Source organism: Girardinichthys multiradiatus, chromosome 21 (assembly GCF_021462225.1).
Source record: "Girardinichthys multiradiatus isolate DD_20200921_A chromosome 21, DD_fGirMul_XY1, whole genome shotgun sequence".
Lineage (NCBI taxonomy): Eukaryota > Metazoa > Chordata > Actinopteri > Cyprinodontiformes > Goodeidae > Girardinichthys > Girardinichthys multiradiatus.
The window spans coordinates 245,107-270,467 of NC_061813.1; the positions used below are offsets into that span (position 1 = coordinate 245,107).

The following is a 25,361-nucleotide window of genomic DNA, read 5'->3' on the forward strand; positions in this document are numbered from 1 at the left end:
ATAAACCTAAATAAGCATGGCAAGCTGGCCTCATTATGTTATGATAATGTTCTTAATGTGTGTTTATCTCCACCAGGTATATGATGGAGACAACATGAACTTTCCTCTAGTTGGGACTTATTGTGGAGGCTCCATCCCTGCTTACTTTTTGTCAAGTGGAAACTTCTTGACGATTCACTTTGTCACTGATAGCTCAGTCCAGAAGCAAGGATTCAACGCAACCTACAGAGCAGTACCATGTAGGAACCTCTCTTGTTTTTCCCATCTGCCATTGTTGCACCTCTGACAGAGGAGGGTTAGTCTCAGTCAGTTTACCTTTTCATTGAAGTAGCATTATCTCATATAAAAAAATCACTTTCATTTGGGTTCTTTATTGTGGAAGAAAAGCTTTAATTTAAGAAATAAATATTATTTGCAAATTTTTTATTGTAATTGATGTGAAATACAAGTATCCAAAGCAATTTTAAAATTATATAAACTTTTTTAAGTTGATTAGAGTGTTAAGCAACTTTTAATTCATTACGCATTGCTTCCTGTAATCCTCCACAACTTGCCCATTTCTACAGTCACAGCAACTCTATATGATTTTAAAACAACTAACAATTTTATTGTACAAGTTAGACACTCACTTATAACATTTTCATGGCATTCACATGTAGGGCCTTGGGTGTGGACGCACTCAGTGGCATCAAGAGGGAGGGTATTTTATTACCCTAACCTCTAGTGCCTGCGCTCACCTCTAAGGGTTAAGTTGCAGACCCTCTTCCCCACCTGTTTTTCTTTCTAAATGAACACTACAACAATACGCATCAATATCGCATTTGAGCGGGCGGGGCTAGGTTTGGGGTCTTTTCACTTGGGGTTGGCATGCCGTGGTGGCCTTCCTCCAATGCTTCCTTCTGTGGCTCTTGCCCCTGGCTGTGGTGGGCGACCGGGTGGGTGGGGTGGTGGAGTATGTCTTGTGCCCGCACTGTGGCGACTGGTGTGATGTGCTTGGCCTGGAACGGTTGGCTTGCTTGGCCCGTTTACCCGGCTGGTGCACGATTACCTGTTGCGAACTGAAGGGCTGGGACTACTGGCACTGGCCGAATGGTTGGGCGGGCTTGGCAGTGTGCTGCTCTGCTGGCTTTTATATATGGCAGGGGGTGCCAAGTCAGGGGGCTAGAGGTGGCGTGGGGGGCCTGCAGCATGTGGGGTTCTTGATGTGGGGTCACTAGCATTTGGGTCGTCTAAGCGGTGATAGTAGAGCTGAGCTGGATAATGTTTCTACCTGGGTTATCGTTGCAGTTCTAGTGATGTGGTGTGTCTGTGTGGTTGCGGGGGTGTGGTGGAGGATGCCGGCCACGAGTGCTTGCCGCTGGCCGGGGACCTCTTGCCAGGTGAGTTTGTCCCGTCTTGGTGTGGGGTCGGGGGTTCCGTTGTGGGCCTGGTGCACAATGGTGTCTGCCCTGTTGCGCCTGTGGGCGGGGGCTGGGGTAGCGTTGCACAGGGCCCTTGCCTTGCCATCGCGGTGCTCTGTGTGTTGGGGGTGGGACACGGCATGGTTCTTGGGGCTGTGTGTGGAGCTTGCACAGTGTGGGTGTTGCTTTGTTTGCTTTTCGGGATGAAGCTCACCTGTGGGGGTGTGCCCATGTGCTGTGGGGAGGGTATTCATGTGTTCGATATCTGTGTCCTGGTTGGGCGTGGTCCTGTGGGGAAATTCATGTTGGGGTTCATTGGGGGGTCGGGACTATTTTATTCTGTGGCGGCTCTGGTTGGTGGGCTAGTTTGGACCATGTAGACTCCTCTTTTGTACATGCGGATGAGGATGGGGGTCGTTAGGGACTGGGGTGGGGTCCGTGCCGGGGTCGCTCAGGTCCCGGCAGGAGCCCGGGCTAGCCTGGACCAGGTTTCAGGTGCTGGAGCGGTCTGCGGGGCCTATTTCCTTCCCGCCACACTACCTGCCGGTGGTTGGTGTCTCTGCCAGCCGGTGTACTTGTGGTTCTCGGTATCTGGGGCTGGGTGCTTTGGTGTGTGGCTCACTCCCGGTGGCTGCTTGCCAGGGCCTGGACCCCTGGGCTCTGTCAGGCCTCTGCTTGGGGAGTGATATGTCCTGGGGTCTCAGGTCTCTGGGTCCATGGCTGGATCTGCTCAAGCGTAGACGGCTGCTGGCAGGGCCTGTAGGCTCGTCGCTGCAGCTCCCTGGAGCTTCTGCACTGTGGCTGCTGGGTGGTTCCCCTGGGACTCTCTCCTGCTCTTCTCTGAGGGGGTTGTGGTAGTCCCAGCGGTGGTTCTCCTGGGGTTCCTATGCTCTGGGGGGCCTTTGGATGTCTGTGGCTCGGATCTCCCCCATATCTGTCCCAGGTCCACGGGGGCAGGTCTGTGGCTCCTCACACTCACTATTGGATATTTTTAATGGATAAATCTTGTATGCACAAGCGTGCTCACACTCAGACCCACATGTGTTTAGATTCAGGTACTAAGAGATACACAAATGTTCTATATTGAGCTGCATTTACCACTAAATACATCTTGCATTGATAAGTACCGTGCAGATTTTGGTAAAAAAAAGCTGGTAATATGAACTTTTCTGCACATGTAGAAGCAAGTAGGGTGTTATCTTGTATTCTCTCCATCCCTCTTTCTCTCCTCCATTCTTTTCTCCCTTTTTCCTTTTTGCCCCCGTTTTCTCTCTTTCGTCCTTCTTTTTTTTCCTTTTTATTTCTGTCTCCATGACCGTAACAATTGAAATAATCCGAAAGAAGTTTCTAATAAAGTATCTTTTTTATGAATATCAAGCAGAGCTTTAAAGCGTTAGCTGTAATGCTCACTTGTGAAAGTTCTTCTGTTGGGCTTTTTCTTGGCACTCAGACAACAATTCTGAGCGCTACTCTGCCGGACAGGACACGGTTAAAAAAACAAACAAAAAAACAAATAGAACTGTCAAATAGAAGGTTAAAATATCCAAAGCTCACGATAGCAGAATTTGCCATTTGGACATCATTCTTTTGTAAGAAAACATGAATTCAATTTAAGGTCTTTAACACCTTTTTACCGCGTTTGAATTAAATATGGTTTTCTGATGAGCACTGTATACATTTAGTAGCCACTTTTTAAGGTACACCTTGCTAGAAGCAAGATTTACCTTTCAGAACTGCCCAAAGGTGTTTTGTTGGACTGAGATGTGGCAACTGTAGAGGCCCTTAGAGTCCAGTGAACTCATTGTCATATTCTAGAAACCAGTGAGATGATCTGAGCTTTGTGACATGGTCATTACATAATTGAAGTATCCATCTGAAGATGGGTCCGAAGTGGGATGTTTAGCAACAATATTGACATAGGTTATAGTGTTCACCAACAATGCTTATTTGCTCCTTAATCCATTACACCACCAGTCTGAATCGTTGAAAAAAGGCTGTATTGATGATGCCTTAATGGTTTTTACGCCTAGTTGTGACTCTACCATCTGGTTGATTCAGACCAGGCAACATTTTTCCAAACAGTTTTGGTGAGTCTGTGTGGAACTGTAGCCTCAGTTTTATTTACTATCCTGACAGGAGTGGTACCTGGTGAGGTCTTCTGCTGCTGTAGCTCATCTGTTGGAACAAGTGTCTCTTTAAAATGAGTATTAATTTCTCTGTGAGATTTATCCTGTAAAAAGGAAGGTCCAATCAAAGAGTTAAATCTGCTTCTGTCTCAGTGTATGTCAGGTATTAGCTGATCATCTTTGTGAATCATGGGAACTATCAAGGGTTCCCCCCTCGGTGTTCTTTGCAGGCTTTCTTGTGTGCAAAATGTTGTTTCTCCAAAGAAGAAGTAATTTTTGAAATTCTATATATATTTAAACTCTTTATTCCTCTTTTAAAGGCTAAATTCAGTCATATAACAAAGCATAACAAGTCCAGATTATGTGAAACGTTCTGGTGTTAGCTAAGAGGCTATCGAATATAGTGGTCAGTTGTTTTTAACATAGACCTTTGAATGCAGACCGCTATGAGTGAGTATTGTGGTCCTGTTCTATCTTAACTTATTGTCCACTGAATTGTTTGGTAAAATGAAGCCAATGTTTTATTTTATTAAATGTGCTTGTTCTACATTTAAAGGCTCACTTAGGGTGCAAACGCATTATCAAAGTGATACATCTCCAGATGTGTCAGTGGAAATCTTTTGAATTCTTCACAAGAAAAATGTCAAGTTTAAATTGAGTTCCATTTTCATTATTATGTAATACATGGTCACTGTCATGTGACCATGTATTATTTCTTGTCATTGTATATTGATTGTTGTCCATCCATAACACTCCCCTGCATGTCTGCCTTCCCTCAGTGCTTTGTGGTGGGATTCTGAATGCTACAGCTGCAAAACAGACCCTAACTTCACCATCCTTCCCCAGCGCCTATCCTCCTTACACCTCCTGTCGCTGGGTCCTTGACGCTCCACCACAGGAAACCATTAAAGTGTCCGTGCAGACATTTGTCCTGAATCCAAGCCAAAGTTGCTCTACCAACTACCTGGAGATGAAGGACTGGCCTTTGGTTAGTTAAAAAATTTAACAAAAGCAAGATGACCAGGATTACGGAAAACAAAAACAGCTTTTGTGTGTACAAAGAAATTAGTATCTGTACAAAAATATAATAATGCATATAGAATATAGATAGACATACATATTTTTACAAATACGAATTACAAAATTGAATAAAAATTAAATCTAGTTTAGATCAGATCTGACTGTGTGGAAACATTGTCTGTAACAAATCATTTCCATATTAATGAGAACAAATACGTCTATGCTTATTTTTCCAGATTCTAATTCTGCCAGGAGTATGAAGAATTATGGGTTTAACTTTTTTATATTAATACCAACCAAAGCTGTGTCCATCCCTGTCTGCACTGTTTTAGAATTAGGTATTTCATTAAACTCAGAAGTTTGTTGTTAGGAAATGAGATTCTCAAAAGCCAGTAAAAAATGTAAAAGGATGATCTTTTTTATTAACATATTATGAAAAATTTGTTTGTTAAAATTATTTATGCTCTATATTCCATGGACAGTCTTTATCGGCATTATAGCGTTCAGACATAGATTAATTGCTGAGCAGTTTTTGCCATTGACAACGTATTTTTGGTAATGAGCTCCAAGTCTTTGAGGTTGGAAGGTCTCCTTTCCATCATCCTAATCTTTAGTTCCCTGCAGATTCTCTGAGATTTTAGTCTCTATATTGGTTTGCCACAAAAATATATGAAATGTTTACAAGTGTATTAGAAAGTTGTGAGTAACTGAATTATTTTTACTGCTTCTCAATAGAAGCCCCAAGAATTTCAGGAATGATGCTATTAAAGGTCTGTACTGCATCAAAGCTTAGCTACTGTAAGCTCAAAAACTGTGCACTGCACTCACACTCATACCTATGGGTAATTTATAGTCTCCAGTTTATCTAACATGGATGTTTTTGGACTGTGGGAGGAAACAGGCGTACCCTGAGAAAAGGTTTGCTGAGGACATGCAAACTCTACAGAGAAAGACTCTCCTATTTTTTTAATATAAAACCTAAAAATCATGTAAATGCTAGTGTTCTGAGTGAACTGTTGCAACATCAGCAGAAACCATAAATGTTTGAGCTAATTTGTGCCACACTACAAATAGAAATGTGGAAGGCATTGATATTTTTTTAATTCATAATTTTTTTTTTAGGCATTGAAAATCTACTTGGGCGTTGAATGTTTTTAGACAGACAAAGCCCGTGGTCCTGGCCCTCAGGAGTTGCTTACCTACTACTTTTAGATGTGTCCCTGGCTGAACTGGTTGATTACAAATACAGGATCCCTACATTTTTTTCATGACTAGATTCCCAACACGTATTACTAGATTTCTTTCCTTGCATTTTTATAACTTTCTGGGAAGTATTAACCTTAAACCCGCTTGAAGAGTAGTTGGGTCTTATTATCTGCACGATTTCACAAAAAAATTACCTCAACAGATTAGGCTTCAAGTTTTAGTGTGGCTTCTGTACTATCTTATAATCTATATCTCTTGGAGTTGTCAAACAAGGAATATGGTTTCCTAGACTAAATGCAGATCATGTAAAGCTCAGTTTGTAAAGTTTGTACTTTTATTTCGTTGTGAAAAATCTCCTAAAAATAGCAGTTTTTTTGAAAATTTCAACCCAGTTTTAGAACCACATGTCTAGACCTGTTGTCAGGGTTGTGGGTTTGGAGGCAGGACCGGGGAGGAGACCACATGGTGAGTAGATGAAGTTTTGATATGATAGAACACTGACTTAAAGATGGGTAATCCCAAGAGCACAGGTTCAGGAGGCAAACAGAAAACAGACCACTAGGAGAAACGCGGGAAGATAACTAGGGTAGTTAACGTGAGGAACCAGTGGGGAACAATGAAAACCTGAGAGCTTATAAACTGAAGGAAGTGGAGTGTGGACCAATGAGACAGGGAGCCAGGTAATCAGAGGAAACATGTAACAGGTGTGGACCAGGCTGCAGGGAACTGAGGGAAATTAGGGTACTATGGAAATGGAGCTTGGAGACACATGGACAAGAGTAGAAACTAAACTTGAGGCAATTCTAAAGGAAACTAACTGGGAGGAGCAGGGATAAGAAAACCTAAACATAAGCTAACATGAAACTCAGAAAGGAACTAAATCTAAGGACGTGGAACAAACTACGTAAATGAACAGAATTACTGAATAACAGAATATAATTGACTGACAGGAACTAAAACATGAGTGATTAACGAAGAGAACTATTACTATAAAAACTAACAGAGAGGGAACTATACTGTAAAGCAAGGCTGGTGAAAGAACAACTAAGTAAACCATAACAAAGGGAAACTAAGGACAAGGGAAGGACGAACCGCTAGAACTAATGGAGCAGAAGTACAGACAGAATATAACCAAACACCAGGATAACAGAATAATTAAACATAACTACTAAACCAAAAGCCAAGAGAAATATCTGACTGGAAAAAGTAAAACACAAAACCAAAATGGCAGATGCTGACACCTGTCCAGTTGAATCTGAATTAATTTTTCTAGAGACCAGACAGATATTTTGATAAACAGCCATGTTTTGATTTTAGAGTGCAAATCCAGTTAAAGGCAAAACCTAAATTACTGATGGGTGAAATGTTAAAACCAAGGTGTGATTTGGCAAATCCAAAATAAAGCCATTTGAATTGATATAAATCAATGTGAAAATAATGACCTTATTAAGTATTATAAGACATCTCTCTTTTAAAAATGGAAGAAGGGAAAAAAATCAGAACAATCTAAGATTTTTTGATGTATTCATTCACCCTGTAAACTATGATTAGCAAAATTAAATTATCAGAGATTATTGGGAATTTTACATGTTCTTTTTTTTATTTCCTACTGTAGAGGTTCTTGCTAAATACATCTACTACTAGAAAATGTTGTGATAGTTTTTCATAAACCAAACTGAAACATTTTTACATTACTCAGTCTTAGACTGAGGGTGATCAAGATCTGCTTCTGTTAAAGTTGTGCTGTTTGTATTGTATTGACTGCTTTTACACCTGCAGTTCGAACTACACCTGCACATCAGAGTTATTGTACTTTTATCTGAAGCAAGTACTTTTGTTTTTCCAGGGAGACTATGGACAGTCACATAAGTTCTGCACTTCAGATGGACATCCACCAGACTTTTACAGTTTCAGCAGGACAGTCCTTATGTACTTCAAATCTGATACTTTCCTGCCAGGAAATGGCCTTAGTTTCAGCTATCAAATTGCCAGTGGGTATCAGAAGCAAATGTTCTTTAACTGTTTCAGACACACTTCTATTGAAACTTTAATCCAAATATGTGAAGTAGCCAGCAGACCTTTAATGGCTGCTCGAGTGTTTAGTGTGTTTAGCTAAATTATGAGTGTAACCTTGGGCTTTATCTTGCTGCCTTTTATTGTATTTCGTATTGATTTGCTGCAGTGCATGCAGAATGTGTTTGTCAATTTATTTCTCTCTCTTTATTAAAAGAAACCAAAACATCTTAATAATTCATAAAAGTTACTTTCAAATATTGCTTTCTTGTTGGTGCTCAAAGCTACTTTTGTTGGTTTTCAGACTGTAGTCGACTATATGAACAGGAATATGGCTACCTAAGGAGTCCAGGATGGCCTGACATCTATCCTCACAACATGGACTGTATCATGGTCCTAAAGGCACCACAAAACAGCTCAATCTCTTTCTTCTTTAACAACTTTGATGTGGAGAGCCATAGCAACTGTGGATTTGACTATGTGGAGGTAAAGATTTTTACAAAATTACATTTGTAATTTTGTACATGTGATCTTATTTTCTTCAATTTGTTTTTATTTTTCTATATGTTAAGTATAGATGCAAGATGTTAATAGACATTTTGTTCCTTTTCTTTTGTCTCTGGACTGATAATTTGTCAACATCTACTTTCCAACACCATAGAGTAAACTTTAAGCTTAAAGACTAAACAGTGGAATTATTTCAATTCATTGTTTTTTAAAACTTAGGATGACTGCCCTTACAATGTGAGAGTATGAATTAAAATGTAGTGTATGCCCTTTTCCCTGAAAAACTTCAGCTGTTTCAATAATGAACTGACTGTGGAAAAGTGACAGCCCCAGCCAACTTTATGACTGGTGTGCAAATGGTTTTTCAGTCAGTTGCCCAATGGTAAAATGGTAAATGGACTGAACTTGTATAGCGCTTTTCCAGTCATACAGACCGCTCAAAGTGCTTTACACTAGAGCCACATTCACCTAATCGCACTCACTAACGCTCACACATTCATACACCGATATGCAGGTCGGTAGGCAACTTGAGGCTAAGTGCCTTGCCCAGGGGCACATCGACATATGGCAGGAGGAAGCTAGAATCAAACCCACAACCTTCTGATTGCAAGACGACTACTCTTCCTACTGAGCCACAGTCGCCTTGGCAACACTTCCTTATGGTGCGTTCACACCAAACGCGGATTCTGCGAATTTTTCGCCTCATTTGTGTACTTTTGCCCGCTTGACATTCCGCGTGAACTCCGTGTTTGCATTGGGCAACAAACAGCAACGCTTCGCCGCATCATCAAATAGGAGGAGCTTCCATCTGCTGCTTGCTGGTTTCAACTGAACATGCTGGACACGGATTTCACAGATAATCACGGTGTTTTACCTGTGGAGAGCCAAAAAACACCGCCGACGTCAATGTCCCTGTGTTCACCAGATTCTTCAGGGACGGGAACAGTCCGGAGAGTACCACCACCTACTCCAGGAGCTGCGTCTGGATGACGGTCGATTTCAGCGGTACTCCTGTCTATCCAGGACCCAGTTCGAAGATCTGCTGCCCCGCGTTGGGAGAGGAATCGGCCTCCGGGACACCAACTACCGGCAACAGCAGTGAAGCCAGCTTGAAGCCGGACACTCAAGCTCCGCGAAGCCAGCGGCTTAGAATGCTGGGAAACTGTTAAAGATGTGAAAACAAATATAGTACACACCAGAGACCAATCATCAACATGTAATACATCCACACGTTCAGTTACATAAGTTGATGTTAGAGTGGTACACAAAATACTTTAGTCATGGTGACGATTTGAGTACTTCTCGTATTTGTATTTTCTGCGCTGCCAGCCTGCAAGGGTCTCCCAACTTAAGACTGATTCAAAACCCTTTATAAAGCAACACCACAGAAAACAGGTCACCATACCTGGAGCTGTGCAGTCATGCCTGACTAGCTTTTTGCCTAGTTAGTACACACTCACAGCCCAAAATAGTTACACTATGTCACCTCCACATGAAGCCACCCTCTGCGAGGTGACTAGTTTGGTCCACAGGTTTGGAAGATCAGTGTTTGGTTCTCTCTGATGACCATGACCGAATTTCAACCTGCCCCGCATGATAGCCAAACATGCTTGTTTCAACATGGTGCATTTTTCCTTGTGATTCCCAATATAAAAGCATCAGAGGTTCCCACCAGTACCATTTTATGTCTTGATTGAAATGACCCTGCGGGCAGTTTTAAGCTGTTTGTGGGAAATATGAGTGAGTTATGAAGACATGGATAGGCAAGCATGCCTACAACAAGGTTTTCTACGCTAAGTAGGAAGGCATAATGCACTAGATTAAAAGATTTATTTTTCCTTCATGATGATATGTTCCCTTCATAATTAAGGGAAGTTTTGGGATGATTGTGCAAGATGTAAGTTGGCTATGAGGACACAGGTGGGCTCGTTTTGTTCCTCTGAGTCTGCTTTTTCAAAGCTTGCCTACGACAAATATTCCTACGTGAAGCCAGAGGGCAATTCACACAGGAATTACCTCTCTGTTCATTCCTAATTGACATACAGGTCCTTCTCAAAAAATTAGCATATTGTGATAAAGTTCATTATTTTCCATAATGTAATGATGAAAATTTAATATTCATATATTTTAGATTCATTGCACACTAACTGAAATATTTCAGGTCTTTTATTGTCTTAATACGGATGATTTTGGCATACAGCTCATGAAAACCCAAAATTCCTATCTCACAAAATTAGCATATTTCATCCGACCAATAAAAGAAAAGTGTTTTTAATACAAAAAACGTCAACCTTCAAATAATCATGTACAGTTATGCACTCAATACTTGGTCGGGAATCCTTTTGCAGAAATGACTGCTTCAATGCGGCATGGCATGGAGGCAATCAGCCTGTGGCACTGCTGAGGTCTTATGGAGGCCCAGGATGCTTCGATAGCGGCCTTTAGCTCATCCAGAGTGTTGGGTCTTGAGTCTCTCAACGTTCTCTTCACAATATCCCACAGATTCTCTATGGGGTTCAGGTCAGGAGAGTTGGCAGGCCAATTGAGCACAGTGATACCATGGTCAGTAAACCATTTACCAGTGGTTTTGGCACTGTGAGCAGGTGCCAGGTCGTGCTGAAAAATGAAATCTTCATCTCCATAAAGCTTTTCAGCAGATGGAAGCATGAAGTGCTCCAAAATCTCCTGAAAACTAGCTGCATTGACCCTGCCCTTGATAAAACACAGTGGACCAACACCAGCAGCTGACACGGCACCCCAGACCATCACTGACTGTGGGTACTTGACACTGGACTTCTGGCATTTTGGCATTTCCTTCTCCCCAGTCTTCCTCCAGACTCTGGCACCTTGATTTCCGAATGACATGCAGAATTTGCTTTCATCCGAAAAAAGTACTTTGGACCACTGAGCAACAGTCCAGTGCTGCTTCTCTGTAGCCCAGGCCTGGGGAATGCGGCACCTGTAGCCCATTTCCTGCACACGCCTGTGCACGGTGGCTCTGGATGTTTCTACTCCAGACTCAGTCCACTGCTTCCGCAGGTCCCCCAAGGTCTGGAATCGGCCCTTCTCCACAATCTTCCTCAGGGTCCGGTCACCTCTTCTCGTTGTGCAGCGTTTTCTGCCACACTTTTTCCTTCCCACAGACTTCCCACTGAGGTGCCTTGATACAGCACTCTGGGAACAGCCTATTCGTTCAGAAATTTCTTTCTGTGTCTTACCCTCTTGCTTGAGGGTGTCAATAGTGTCCTTCTGGACAGCAGTCAGGTCGGCAGTCTTACCCATGATTGGGGTTTTGAGTGATGAACCAGGCTGGGAGTTTTAAAGGCCTCAGGAATCTTTTGCAGGTGTTTAGAGTTAACTCGTTGATTCAGATGATTAGGTTCATAGCTCGTTTAGAGACCCTTTTAATGATATGCTAATTTTGTGAGATAGGAATTTTGGGTTTTCATGAGCTGTATGCCAAAATCATCCGTATTAAGACAATAAAAGACCTGAAATATTTCAGTTAGTGTGCAATGAATCTAAAATATATGAATGTTAAATTTTCATCATGACATTATGGAAAATAATGAACTTTATCACAATATGCTAATTTTTTGAGAAGGACCTGTATAAGCTTTATTATCATCTCCCTCGGCACCTGAGCACCAGAAAGTACAGAATCGCAAGAGACATTGGCCAGGCAGCCTAGAACATTCCTGTAAAATTTGGTGTTTGTAGGTGCTAGTTAAATATTGTTGGGGCTTTTTTCATCCCCGAAAGATTCTCTTAGGGTCTTTGGAGCTCATTTGTGTATATTCTCTCTGACCAATGTATCTATGTATCTTTATGTCTGATCCGTTTTAATACATTTCAACACTGTGTTGTCACTTAGATCCGTAATGGAAGTACAGCAGACTCACAACTGATTGGTAGGTTCTGTGGTCAAGCACTGCCCAGCCCCATCTTCCCACATTTCAACCAACTGTACTTACGCTTCAAGAGTGATTTCTCTGCCGCTCGAGACGGATTTGATGCCACATGGACATCTTCTACACATGGTCAGAACTGAATTTAAAGAAACTACTTTTGTGTCACATTCACTGAAACAGTATGAATGTTTTAACCCGAAACCTCTTTTTGACCAATTAAATGTGTCAAACTTAGTCTGTCATTGTAGCATGGACATATCTTTTGTTCTTGATTTGTTTTTCATAAATGATAGCAAACAGTGGCTTGACTGAGAGATTTCAAGGAATCTAAAAATGAACAATGTTTTACCTGCAGTTCAACTAAATAATTTGATTTTCTATATAAGGCAACAGCTACACAAGTTCTTTATAGCAATGTTTGAATGATGTCAAATGTATTTATAAATCTGTTGCAAGCAACTTTATCGCTTGTGCTTTTCTTTGGCTCAAAGCAATGGAATAGCGTATTCATGCTAGTCTGACTGTGTTAACTTGAAGACCTGAAGTTCTTCTGTCAAAGGTTCAATTTCTGGCTAAGCAGTTGACAACCACTGATGTTTTTTAGCTGACAGTTTTGTTCTCTTTGAAAGAAATTCTTGTTTCTCATTCTTAGTTATGATTGCATGCTATGTTAGGATTTTTAGGGATAGATTAAACAACTAATCATAGTATTAACATGTGGCTATCTTGTTTTTTTCTTTCCAGGGTGTGGTGGTATTCTGTATGGAGACCATGGCTCATTCTCAAGCCCCGAGTACCCAGGAAGCTACCCAAACAATACTCATTGTGAATGGAGCGTCAAGGCACCTAGAGGTCGTGTGGTGACCATTACCTTTGCCCAGATCAGTATTGATGACCCAGGAGATTGTCAAAACAACTTCTTGAAGTTATATGATGGCCCAGACACCTCCTCACCACCTGTTGGACCTTACTGTGGAGTGGTATGTAACTCAAGAGAACATTTGATAAAGTAATTATAAATTACTGAAACTGCTAAAACTGACTGCTGTATGAGGATACATTGGATCTAATAGTCCTCAGTAGCGAGAAGGTTTCAATCTGCATCAGGCATCTATGACCATGAAAATAAAATGTATTTATTAATTCAATTCAAACATACATGTGATTGTGAGTACGGCAGTGTAAGCAGGCATCTAATACTTAAAGAAAAATTAGCAAGTGGGTTAGGAGGACTGTGATGGACTGATAACCTGTCTGCTTGAGATTCAATCTTAGCCGATTTTTAAATAGAAGCACTAGGGATCCAAGGCTTTATCTGGGATACATGAAACGTAGGATGTATGCGAAGGCTTGCAGGTAGACGGAGACTAACCACTGAGGGACTGATTACTGTCTCAATCTAATAAGGTCCAATGAAACAAGGCGAACGTTTTCGGGACATATACTTCAGTGGTACATCACGTGCTGATAACCAAACCTTTTGACCGGGCAGATATTCCGGGGCAGGTCAGCGATCAGCGAATCATTTGTTCTGTTATGCGGTTCGTTGGAGGGTTTGGATGGTGAAGTTCCATATGGATTTGCAGCGTTGGATGTGATGGTGGACCGAGGGAACCGTCTGTCTCATCGGCAGAAAACAAAGGCAGCTGGTAACCTAGGGATGCCTCGAAGGGGGAACGTCCTGTAGCAGAGGAAACGTGAGAGTTCAAAGCATATTCAACCCATGGTAGGTATGAGCACCAGTCTGTTTGGTTAGTAGAAGTGAGACAGCATAGAGTGGATTCAAGTTGTTAATTGAGTCTCTGTTTGTCCATTGGATTGAGGGTGATAGCCGGAGGTTAATGAAACTCTAGCTCCCAAAGTTAAACAAAACTGCTTCCAGACCTGAGAGATGAATTGCGGACCTCGGTCGGACAGAATGTCATGTGGTATTCCAGGCAAACGAAAAACATGTTTGGTGAGAAGTTTGGCTGTTTGCAGAGCTGACGGATGTTTCCTGAGTGGGATGAGATGGCATGTCTTAGACAATTGTGAGGATTGTAGTCATACCTGAAGATAAGGATAAACCGGTAACAAAGTCCAAAGCGATATGCGACTAGGGACGACCAGGAATGTTGAGTGGTTGGAGGAGACCTGCGGGTGGTTGATTGCTGGTTTTGTTTCTGGCACATGTGGAACAAGCCTGAACAAAGTCTTTAACATCCTTATGAACTGAAGGCCACCAAAACCTTGTCTGTATGAGAGCTATTGTCCTGCTAACTCCGGGATGAGCAGAAAACTTAGCTGTGTGCAACCAATCAATGAGTCTATGACGAACCTGAAGTGGGACGTAGGTACGATTTGGTGGCCCTGTGCCAGGGTCGGGTTCCTGTTGTTGTGCTCTTAGGATTATGTCTTCCATCTCCCACCTGAGTGCCCCGACCGTCCAACTGGGCGGTAAAATGGGAGCTGGCTCGTTTATTGAATCATCTACTGCAAACTGTCTAGAGAGTGCATCAGGTTTAGTGTTCTTAGGTCCAGGTTCGAAAGAAATACAAAGATCAAAACGTGAAAAGAACAAAGACCACCGGGACTGACGTGGGTTCAATCTTTTAGCTGACTGTATGTAAGCCAAGGTCTTATGGTCCGTCCAGACTTGAACTGGATGTTCCGCACCCTCAAGCCAGTGGCGCCATTCCTCAAGAGCTAACTTAATAGCTAATACTTCTCCGACGTCATAATTTCTCTCTGCGTTGTTCAGTCTGTGTGAAAGTAAAGCACAAGGATGTAATCTCCCATCCTCTGAATTCTGCGATAACACTGCCCCAACCTCAATATCAGAGGCATCAACCTCTAAAATAAACTGTTTTGAAGAGTCAAGGTGAATTAAGATGGGAGCTTGTGAGAACTTCCTCTTTAGTGCCTGGAATGCTTCTTCAGCCTCAGGTGGCCATGAAAATGAAACCTTTGAAGAGGTTAAGGTAGTAAGAGGTGCGTCTGTCTGACTGTAATTTCTTATGAAGCACCTGTAAAAGTTTGCAAATCTGAGGAATCTCTAATGGTTTGCGGGTGTCTCTTACAGCCCACTCCAAGACTGCCTTAATCTTCTCGGGGTCAGATCGTACCTGTCCACCCTCGAGAATGTATACTAATAAGGTGACAGAGGTTTGGTGAAACACATTTTTCCCCCTTCAAAAAGAGACGGTTTTCTAGAAGACGTTGAAGTACTTGGCGAACATGGCGACGATGCTCCTCAATGTCCTTTGAGTAGATCAAAATGTCGTCTAGATATACAAAAACAAAAATGTTCACAAAATCTCTAAGCACATCGTTAACAAGGGCCTGGAAGACAGCAGGAGCAATGCATAGACCAAAAGGCATGACCAGGTATTCAAAGTGACCGAGTGGAGTCTTGAAGACCGTCTTCCACTCATCCCCCTGGCGGATCCTAACAAGATGGTAAGCATTTCTCAGATCTAGTTTAGAAAATACTGTAGCACTATGAACCGGTTCAAAAGCTGACGAAAGTAGTGGAAAAGGATACTTGTTTTTGACAGTGATTTGATTAAGACCCCTATAGTCAATACAGGGTCTTAATGACCCATCTTTTTTTCCCTACAAAGAAAAATGAAGTGAAGAAGATGGTCAGATTATTCCTGCAGATAAGGACTCACTAATATACTTCTCCATTGATTTCTGTTCGGGACGAGAGATATTATAAAGACTGCTAGATGGTAAGGGGGCGCCAGGGAGAAGGTCGATAGCACACTCATAAGGCCTATGGAGTGGTATGGACAAAGCCTTGTTCTTACTAAAGACTCCCTTGAGGTCATGATATTCTGGGGGTACATCAATGTCCTCATTCTCCTCACTACTCTGTTCTGAAAAACTCGGAGCGAATGCTGACTGGAGGCAAGATGAGTGGCAACTAATGGACCATGATTCAACGCAACCCTCCGACCAATCAAGATGAGGATTATGTTTTTGCAACCAGGGGTAACCTAAGACCAAGGAGCCCTGTGATACTGGAAATACAAAAAAGGATATCTTCTCTCTATGGTTTCCTGATAACAAAAGGTCAATGGGTTTAGTCTGATGTGTAATTCGCTGTAAAGCCTGTCCATCAAGGGCTAACACAGATCACGGGGAAGCAAGTGGTTCTATTTCAATTCCGACTTTGCGTACTAATTCTGAGTCAATTAAATTCTGTTCACTTACGGAATCAACAAAGGCAAACAGAGTCAAAGTTTTTTGGTTAACTATGATAGTTGCTGGTGGATGGAGCTCAGGTGCCGATGCTTGTGATGGAGGAACAGGGTACGCTTATGCCTTGGTCCTGGAGTTGAAGGAAACGGGAAGCCGCCTGCTTGGTCCGTGTCCAAAAGCTACAGACGGTAGTGAGAGAAATCCACAAGAAGGTAGAACCGAAACTCAGTAGTTGATTATCCAGATGCTCAGAGAAACTCTGGAATTAAGTCAAAACTCAGCAAGGTAAAGAAAGCCTCAGGTAAAAACCTGCGAGGGAGCAAAATGCAAAGTTACTAGAAGCACATGAACGAAGTGAAAAAATCAGTAGAGGCTGAGCTCGTTACCACTAAGGCAAACTGGCGTCGAAATGCTGGCAGCCTCCCGCTTAAGTACTCCTCCATGCAATCAGCAGATAGGAAACACCTGTCATCCAGCGCACCTGAGAACTCCAGCACCAACTGGAAACATTGAATGGTGTGATGGAAATTCTTGCAGTAAGTGTTCCAAAGTGTATGACCTTTAGGTTACCTCACTTCTCTGAACATCTGTGTTAGAGGAGGAGACTGTAAAAGCCATTATCAGAAGTTTAATGGTTAAAACCCATTTGTTAGGGTGATGTCTCGGGAAGAGCAGATGGTGTGTTCCTAGATAACTTTGTCACCTCTGAACCCGAGAAGGGTCTAAGGTCATTAAACACAGACTCTTTCAAGTTGAGATAACACTGTCATGTTCTGGTATAAATACTGTGTGTAAATGATGTTCGTGACTCTGCTTCACTGACTAACCTCATTGTCAGGGTGTTCAAATGCTTAATGCCTTTGAATAAAACTTATAAAGACAAAGTCTGGATTTTCTCTTGTTATGAGTCAACTTCTATCCACTTTGATAAGAAAATTCCTCAACAATGGTTATGCAGACAAGTACACCAAACACACACACACACACACACACACACAAGCACATACACCAACACACACAGACTCAGACTCTGACAGATGGTGTTTCTGGATTTGGAGTAAGGGTGAAACTGACAAAGGTGCTGGTACTAAAATTATTGGGAAGTTATGTATAATTATTGAAATGTCAGAGTGCAGATTTGATAACCATGGCTCTAACATTATATGATAGAATATAATATATATTTATATAAGATATTCCAATACCAAGGACTCACTTTGATCATACCTGCCTTCACACTGCAATGAGTTCCAGATTTTCTCCAATCCTACATTGTTTAAATAATTTTGGAGATTTTGGATAACCTCTGGAGGTCTTAGGCTCTCTAAAGATTTTTTTTAAATCACATTTGCTTTGTTTCATAACAAAGTCAATTACTGGCCTACATTCCATTTTTACATAACGAGATGAGGGGTATATATATATGTATAAATATATACATACATACATACAGACAGACACACACAGTGCATCCGGGATGTATTCATGTTGCACGTTTTCTACATTTATTTTGCATCCTTATTCCAAATGGTATCAAATTAATCTCGTTCCTCAAAATTTTACACACATTGCCCATCATGACATTGTGAATGAACCAGCTGCAGCTAAGATGCATAATGTTTCCACTGATCCTTGAGATGTTTCTACAGCTTAAGTAGAGTCTACTTGTGGAAATGTATGTATATATATGTGTATGTATATATATGTGTATATATATATATATATATTAAAAGTTAATGGCAGTAGTAGCTCCGTTGGTGGCTTCTTCTAGGATAGAAACACAGCTAAGCACATAAGCTCTGAGCCACTTTTCCAGTCTATAGAATAAAACAGAGAACATAATTGTCATTGAAAAAGCTCTGCCAATTGCTATGTCTATAGAAGAGATCGGGCTAAACACTGAAAGACAGGGTCAAGTGTAACATCTATAGGAGAACATGAAGTTGTTGGCAGCAGTAGTTCAAACGATAACCCCCATCCAGGAAGGTCTCGCATCTGTTCACAATGCCAGGCCAGGCCTTAAGTGAAAATAAAAAAGAGAGAGAACATAAAGTTAAAAGCTCATCAGAAAATAATGCGACATTGGACAGCAGTAGGAGAATACAGCAGAGTGAGGGAAAGTGCTCATTATGTCCTCTGGCAGTCTAAGCCTTTAGCAGCATAACCACAGAGATAGCTCAGGATAACGTAAGCTACTCTAACTATAAACTTTATCAAAAAGGAACGTTTTAAGCCTAGCCTTAAAAGTAGACAGGGTGTCTGCCTCATGTACTAAAACTGGGAGTTGGTTCCACAGGAGAGGAGCCTGATAACTAAAGGATCTGCCTCCCATTCTACTTCTAGAGACTCTAGGAACCACCAGTAAACCTGCAGTCTGAGAACGAAGTGCTCTGTTAGGAACATATGGAACAATCAGATCTCTGATGTATGATGGAGCTAGATCATTAAGGGCTTTATATGTGAGAAGCAGAATTTTAAATTCTATTCTGGATTTAACAGGGACCAAATAAAGGGAAGCTAAAATAGGAGAAATATGATCTGTCTTTAATTTTTATTAGAAATCTTGCTTTAGCCTTTTAGGTCAGTTGAAGGCTTTTAACTGCATTTTGTAGGATCTCTGCTCCTCCCCTTCTGGTTGGTTCTGGCAGCTCATTGTCTGCAGCTGCAACACATTCTCCTAATGAGCTCATGGGCTTCTTAAGGTAGCTGCTGATACAGACCTTTGCTGGAACATAACCTCAGTTATGTGGACTCCTGTCTGTCTGCCTATCCGTCTGCCTGCCTGTCTGCCTGTCGACCTGCCTATCTGCCTACCTGCCTGCCAACATCTGGTAATACTCCTACTTAAGGACTGCACTGTAAATATTCTCATCACCAGTACTCTCTCTCTCTCCTTGGATTCCTGGGTTTACCTCCTCCTCCTCTGGCTTCTGGACAACTCCAACTCAAGATTCCTTAAACAGTAGAAATAAACCTCATTTACCATCTTATCCCGTGTGCTGAGTCTGTTTCATCCTCTGGTTTTGTTCTAATTCGACTATCTAAGCAATTCATGATAGTATGTTCCAGCCATCTAACAAGTTGAAGAACAATTCAGATGATGAACAGACTTCCTTAAAGGAACGCCTACAATCTACTGAAACCATGCTTCAACAGCTACTGCAACAACAAAGGACTACGGATTCTCATCTCACGGAACTTGGTGGTATGGTTCATGCTTTAAGCGAAATCATAACCAAACTCTCACCTGCCTCTTCCAATCCTCCAGCTCGTTTAGAGAATCCTCAGCCACCCACAATTCTATCTTCTGGGATCCGAGAGCCTGACTTCCGTCCGTCTGAACTGTTTGAGGGTAATCCTAATAACTTTGGTGTTTTTTCTCTCCAGTGTAAATTAGCATTTAGTCGTTACCCCTCCCTTTTCCCTACTGCTGCCTCCAAGATTACGTATATTGTTATCTCGCTAAAGGGATCTGCTCTGCGCTGGGCGCACGCCTATTTGGCACCTAACCCTGTTGAGTCTATTAGTTATGTCATTTTTTTCAGTCACTTCAAGAGAGTCTTCGATCAACCACTCCAGCAGGAGGCAGCGGCTAAGAAGATACTCACCCTCAAACAGGGAAGGAGAGCGTTGGCGGAGTTCGCCATCGACTTCCGTGTGGCAGCGCACGAAGTGGGTTGGGATGAAGCGGCACTCAAGGGTATTTTTGTTAATTCCCTTGCAGATCAAGTAAAGGACCAGTTGGTTTTGAGAGATGAACCCGAAAGACTGGATGAATTAATCAACCTATCGATCCGCATTGACAACCGTCTAAGAGAGAGACAAACAGAAAGGAACTACAATTCACAGTGGCAGCACTCTCTGGCGCCTCAAACCACTTTCCTCGACGCACCCACTTCCTCTTCAGAGGGATCTGCGGAACCAGAGCCGATGCAGATTGGTCACACTCGACTCTCCCCAGAGGAACGACAATGCCGCTTTGAGAGTGGTCTTTGCCTATATTGTGGACAAGGAGGACATTTTATCACAAGATGCCCCAAGAAGGGAAAAGAGAGGGCTCGTCAATAGGTCAGGGGACTTTGTTGAGCATATCCCATTCTTCCCCTGTCTCTCGTCTGTGTTTTCCGGTCACTATTATTGTTGGCCAAGAGAAGTTTCCTGTTGACGCTTTTATTGATTCTGGTGCTGAACAGAATCTTATTTCCTCGGATCTGGTTGATAAACTTCAAATACCCTCTCAGCCTCTCAACAATTCCCTTTCTGTCACTGGCATTACTGGTCAAACCATGTCTCAAGTGAGATTTAAAGTGCCTCAGCTTCACATCATCACCTCTGGTAACCATCATGAATGGGGTGAGTTCTTTGTTGTCTCTTCCATCTGTCCACAATTAGTTTTGGGGTTTCCCTGGTTGCAGAAACATAATCCCGTTATTAATTGGGTGGAGGGCAGAGTAGAGAGATGGAGTAATCTCTGTCTCCAGAACTGCTTAAGAACTGCTGTCTCTCACTCTATCAAACAACTCAAACCTTCTGAGCCTGTTGATCTGTCCAAAGTTCCACCTGAATACCACAATCTCGCACCTGTGTTTAGCAAACAAGGGGCTCTTTCTTTACCTCTGCATCGCCCCTATGACTGCCCTATTGATCTCCTCCCAGGCGCTCCGCTACCATCCAGCAGACTCTTTAAACTCTCCGGACCCGAGAGAAAGGTCATGAAAGAGTACATTGAGGATTCTTTAGCATCTGGGATTCATCATTCGTCCGTCTACCTCCCCTGTTGGCGCCGGATTCTTCTTCGTGGGTTAGAAGGACGGCACATTAAGACCTTGTATTGATTATAGAGGATTGAATAAAATAACTATTAAGAATAAAAACCCACTGCCACTTATTGATTCCATACATGAACAATTACATTCTGCCAAGATCTTCATTAAACTCGACCTGCGCAATGCTTACCATTTGGTCCGGATCCGAGAGGGTGATGAGTGGAAACGGCTTTCAAAACCCCCCTGGGACATTTTGAGTATTTGGTTATGCCTTTCGGGTTGACTAATGCACCCGCTGTTTTCCAGGCTCTTATTAATGATGTTCTTCGTGACTTTCTCAACCTCTTTGTTTTCATTTATCTGGATGACATTTTGATTTTTTCCCAGGACATAGAACAACATTGCCAGCATGTCAGAACAGTTCTCCAGAGGCTTTTTGAGAATCAACTCTTTGTTAAAGCCGAAAAGTGCGAATTCAGTGTCACATCTGTCTTTTTTGGGTTTTATTTTTGAGGCAGGCAGGTACAGAACTGATCCCGAGAAAACCAAGGCAGTGGCAGAGTGGCCTACTCCAACTGATCGCAGGCAACTTCAAAGGTTCTTGGGATTTGCATATTTTTATAGGAGGTTTATAAGGAACTACAGTCAGGTCACTGCACCTCTCACTCAACTCACCTCCTCTCTGAAAACGTTCCATTGGACTCCTGAGGCAGAAAGGGCATTTGGTGAGTTAAATACTCTATTTTCTTCAGCACCCATATTGACCCATCCTGATCCATGTGCACAATTTATTGTAGAGGTTGATGCTTCTGACATTGGAGTAGGGGCTATTCTATCTCAACGGTCTCCTCTGGATGATAAAGTACATCCATGTGCCTATTTTTCTCGTCGCTTGTCTCCAGCAGAGCAAAATTATGATGTGGGCAACCGTGAACTTTTAGCCATCAAGTTGGCGCTTGAGGAATGGCGGCATTGGTTAGAGGGTACTGAAGTCCCTTTTCTCATTTGGACTGATCACAAGAACCTCTCCTACATTCAAAATGCCAAGAGACTTAACCCCAGACAAGCCCGTTGGTCTCTGTTTTTTGCTCGTTTTCATTTTTCTATCTCCTACAGACCCGGTTCCAAGAACATTAAGCCTGACGCTCTCTCTCGCCAGTTCTCTCATTCTGACCAACTCAAGACTGAAGCTTCCATCCTACCAGATTCTTGTATTGTGGGCGCCTCACCTGGGCCATTGAAAAGGACATCAGGGAGGCACAGAGGTCCGAACCTGACCCAGGTACTGGCCCAGTGGGCAAGCTGTTCGTTCCCAACTCTGTCGTCGATAAAGTTCTGGATTGGGTGCACAACAATAAACTGACTTGTCATCCTGGGGTGACTTGTATGATCACATTTACCAAAAGGTTTTTCTGGTGGCCGACTATGAACCTCAACATTAAGGATTTTGTTGCAGCTTGTTCCACATGTGCTCGAAACAAGAACACTAATCAACCCCCTGCTGGTCTTCTTCAACCTCTGCCCACCCCTAGCCGCCCGCCCCTGGTCCCACATTTCCGTTGATTTCATCACTGGTCTCCCACCATCTGACGGTAACACAGTCATCCTTACTGTTGTTGACAGATTCTCTAAAACAGCCCATTTTGTTCCTTTACCTAAGCTTCCGTCTGCATTGGAGACTGCCCAACTCATGGTTCTCCACGTTTTCCGCATCCATGGCATACCTTTGGACATTGTTTCTGACCGAGGCCCGCAGTTCATCTCGCAAGTTTGGAAGGAGTTTTGCAAAGCTCTTGGTGCCTCCGTAAATCTTTCGTCTGGATATCACCCCCAATATAATGGACAGACAGAAAGATGCAACCAGGAACTTGAAGTCGCCTGGAGGTGCGTTATAAATGACAACCCCTCTTCTTGGTGCAAACATCTCACATGGATCGAATATGCTCACAACACACATACTTCCTCTGCTACTGGTTTGTCCCCCTTTGAGGCTTCACTGGGCTATCTGCCTCCGCTGTTTCCCAGTGTTGAATCTGACATTCTGGTCCCCTCTGTTCAGCATTATGTTTCCAGGTGTCGCAGGATCTGGCAACAGACCAGGAGGACCCTCCTACGCACTCTGGAACAAAATAAGAGGTTCGCTAACCGTCACCGTTCTGCTGCACCTGTCTATCGCGTCAATCAGAGAGTCTGGCTTTCCACCAGGAATATTAAATTAAAGGATACCTCTAGAAAGTTGGACCCCCGTTTCATTGGCCCTTTTCTCATCGAGAGGATCATCAACCCATCTGCGATGAGACTCAAACTACCATCTTCTATGCACATTCACCCTACTTTCCATGTTTCCCAGATCAAGCCAGTCTCAGAAAGCCCCCTGAGTCCTCCCACCAAGCCCCCTCCCCCTGCTCGACTTATTGATGACCACCCTGCATATACGGTCAATCGTATCCTGGATATTCGGCGTAGGGGGCGTGGTTTTCAATATCTTGTGGATTGGGCACGAGATGGACCTGAAGAGAGAACCTGGGTTCCCCGTTCTCACATCCTGGACCCTGCTCTCATCACGTCCTTTTACAAACGCCATCCTGAAAAGCGTTCTGCATTGCCTGGAGGCAATCGTTGAGGGGAGGGTACTGTAGGATCTCTGCTCCTCCCCTTCTGGTTGGTTCTGGCAGCTCATTGTCTGCAGCTGCAACGCATTCTCCTAATGAGCTCATGGGCTTCTTAAGGTAGCAGCTTGTCTTGTATCATGATGTATGTTTGGATGGGTTGTACTGGAATTCTAATTTCCCCTCGGGGATCAATAAAGTATCTTTGATTGATTGATTGATTGATACAGACCTTTGCTGGAACATAACCTCAGTTATGTGTACTCCTGTCTGTCTGCCTATCCGTCTGCCTGCCTGTCTGCCTACCTGCCTGCCAACATCTGGTAATACTCCTTCTTAAGGACTGCACTGTAAATATTCTCATCACCAGTACTCTCTCTCTCTCCTTGGATTCCTGGGTTTACCTCCTCCTCCTCTGGCTTCTGGACAACTCCAACTCAAGATTCCTTAAACAGTAGAAATAAACCTCATTTACCGTCTTATCCTGTGTGCTGAGTCTGTTTCATCCTCTGGTTTTGTTCTAATTCGACTATCTAAGCAATTCATGATACATTTTATGGACATCCTGATAGTAAAGTATTACAATAGTCCACCGTTGAAGTAACAAATGCATGGACTAGTTTTTCAGCGTCCCTCCTAGACAGGATATTTCTAATTTTGGCAATGTTCCGGAGGTGAAAGAAGGAAATCCTAGAAACTTGTTTAATATGGGATTTAAATGGCATGTCCTAGTATCAAAAATAACACCAAGGTTTGTTATTTTATTACCAGAGGTCAGTTTAATACAGTCTCCATTAATTGAATGACTGGGCAGATTCTGGTCCAAAGACGATAACTTCTGTCTTCTGTCATCGAAGTTTTTATGTCCTTAAGACATGCCTGTAGTCTATCTAACTAGTTGGGCTCATCAGGATTTATAGATGAATAAAGCTGAGTATCATTAGCACAACAGTGAAAATGTATCCCATGCTGCCTGATAATTTGACCTATTGGAATCATATACATAGTAAAGAGAATTGGCCCAGTCACTGAACCGTGTGGTACTCCACAATTAACCCAAGAGTTTGAAGATGATTTATCATTTACATAAACAGACTGGAATATGTCAGACAAATAAGATTTAAACCAGCATAATGTTGTTCCCCTGATCGCTAAAGCATGTTCCAGCCTTTCTAAGAGAATATTGTGTTTGACTGTATCAAATGCAGCACTGAAATCTAACAGAACAAGTACAGGCACAAGTCCATTATCTGAGGCCATGAATATAATTAGTGATTTTCACTTGTGCTGTTTAGATGATATGATGGGCTCTGAAACCTGATTGAATAGGTCATGACTGTGTAAATACTCAACACTTGATTTGCAACTATTTCCTCAAGAATTGTAGATAAGAAAGTAGAATTAGATAATTTCTTAAGTCTTGTTGATGGAGGTTTCTTAAGTAAATGTTTAATTACAGCAACCTTAAAAGCCTGTGTATCTGTTTACTAAAGATAGATTAATCATTATTAGATTACTCATCAACATGGTCAGACAGAACAGGGTCATAAGGAAATACTTTTATTTGTTCACACTCAATGCCATATGTCAGCACAAGGTCCAGAGTATGAAGTCAGGA

At 42.4% G+C, this 25,361-nt stretch overlaps 1 protein-coding gene across 1 annotated transcript in view; it reads left to right on the top strand.

The window, feature by feature from the left end:
• The window catches only part of cubn (cubilin (intrinsic factor-cobalamin receptor)), a 214,064-nt gene that overhangs the window by 187,488 nt on the left and 1,215 nt on the right, over positions 1-25,361 (top strand). Inside the window, exons 61-66 of the mRNA XM_047349911.1 lie at positions 77-239; positions 4,306-4,514; positions 7,599-7,743; positions 8,070-8,251; positions 12,147-12,312; positions 12,928-13,163. Of these exons, the coding sequence (XP_047205867.1) occupies positions 77-239; positions 4,306-4,514; positions 7,599-7,743; positions 8,070-8,251; positions 12,147-12,312; positions 12,928-13,163 (1,101 nt within the window). The remainder of the gene's footprint in view (positions 1-76; positions 240-4,305; positions 4,515-7,598; positions 7,744-8,069; positions 8,252-12,146; positions 12,313-12,927; positions 13,164-25,361) is intronic.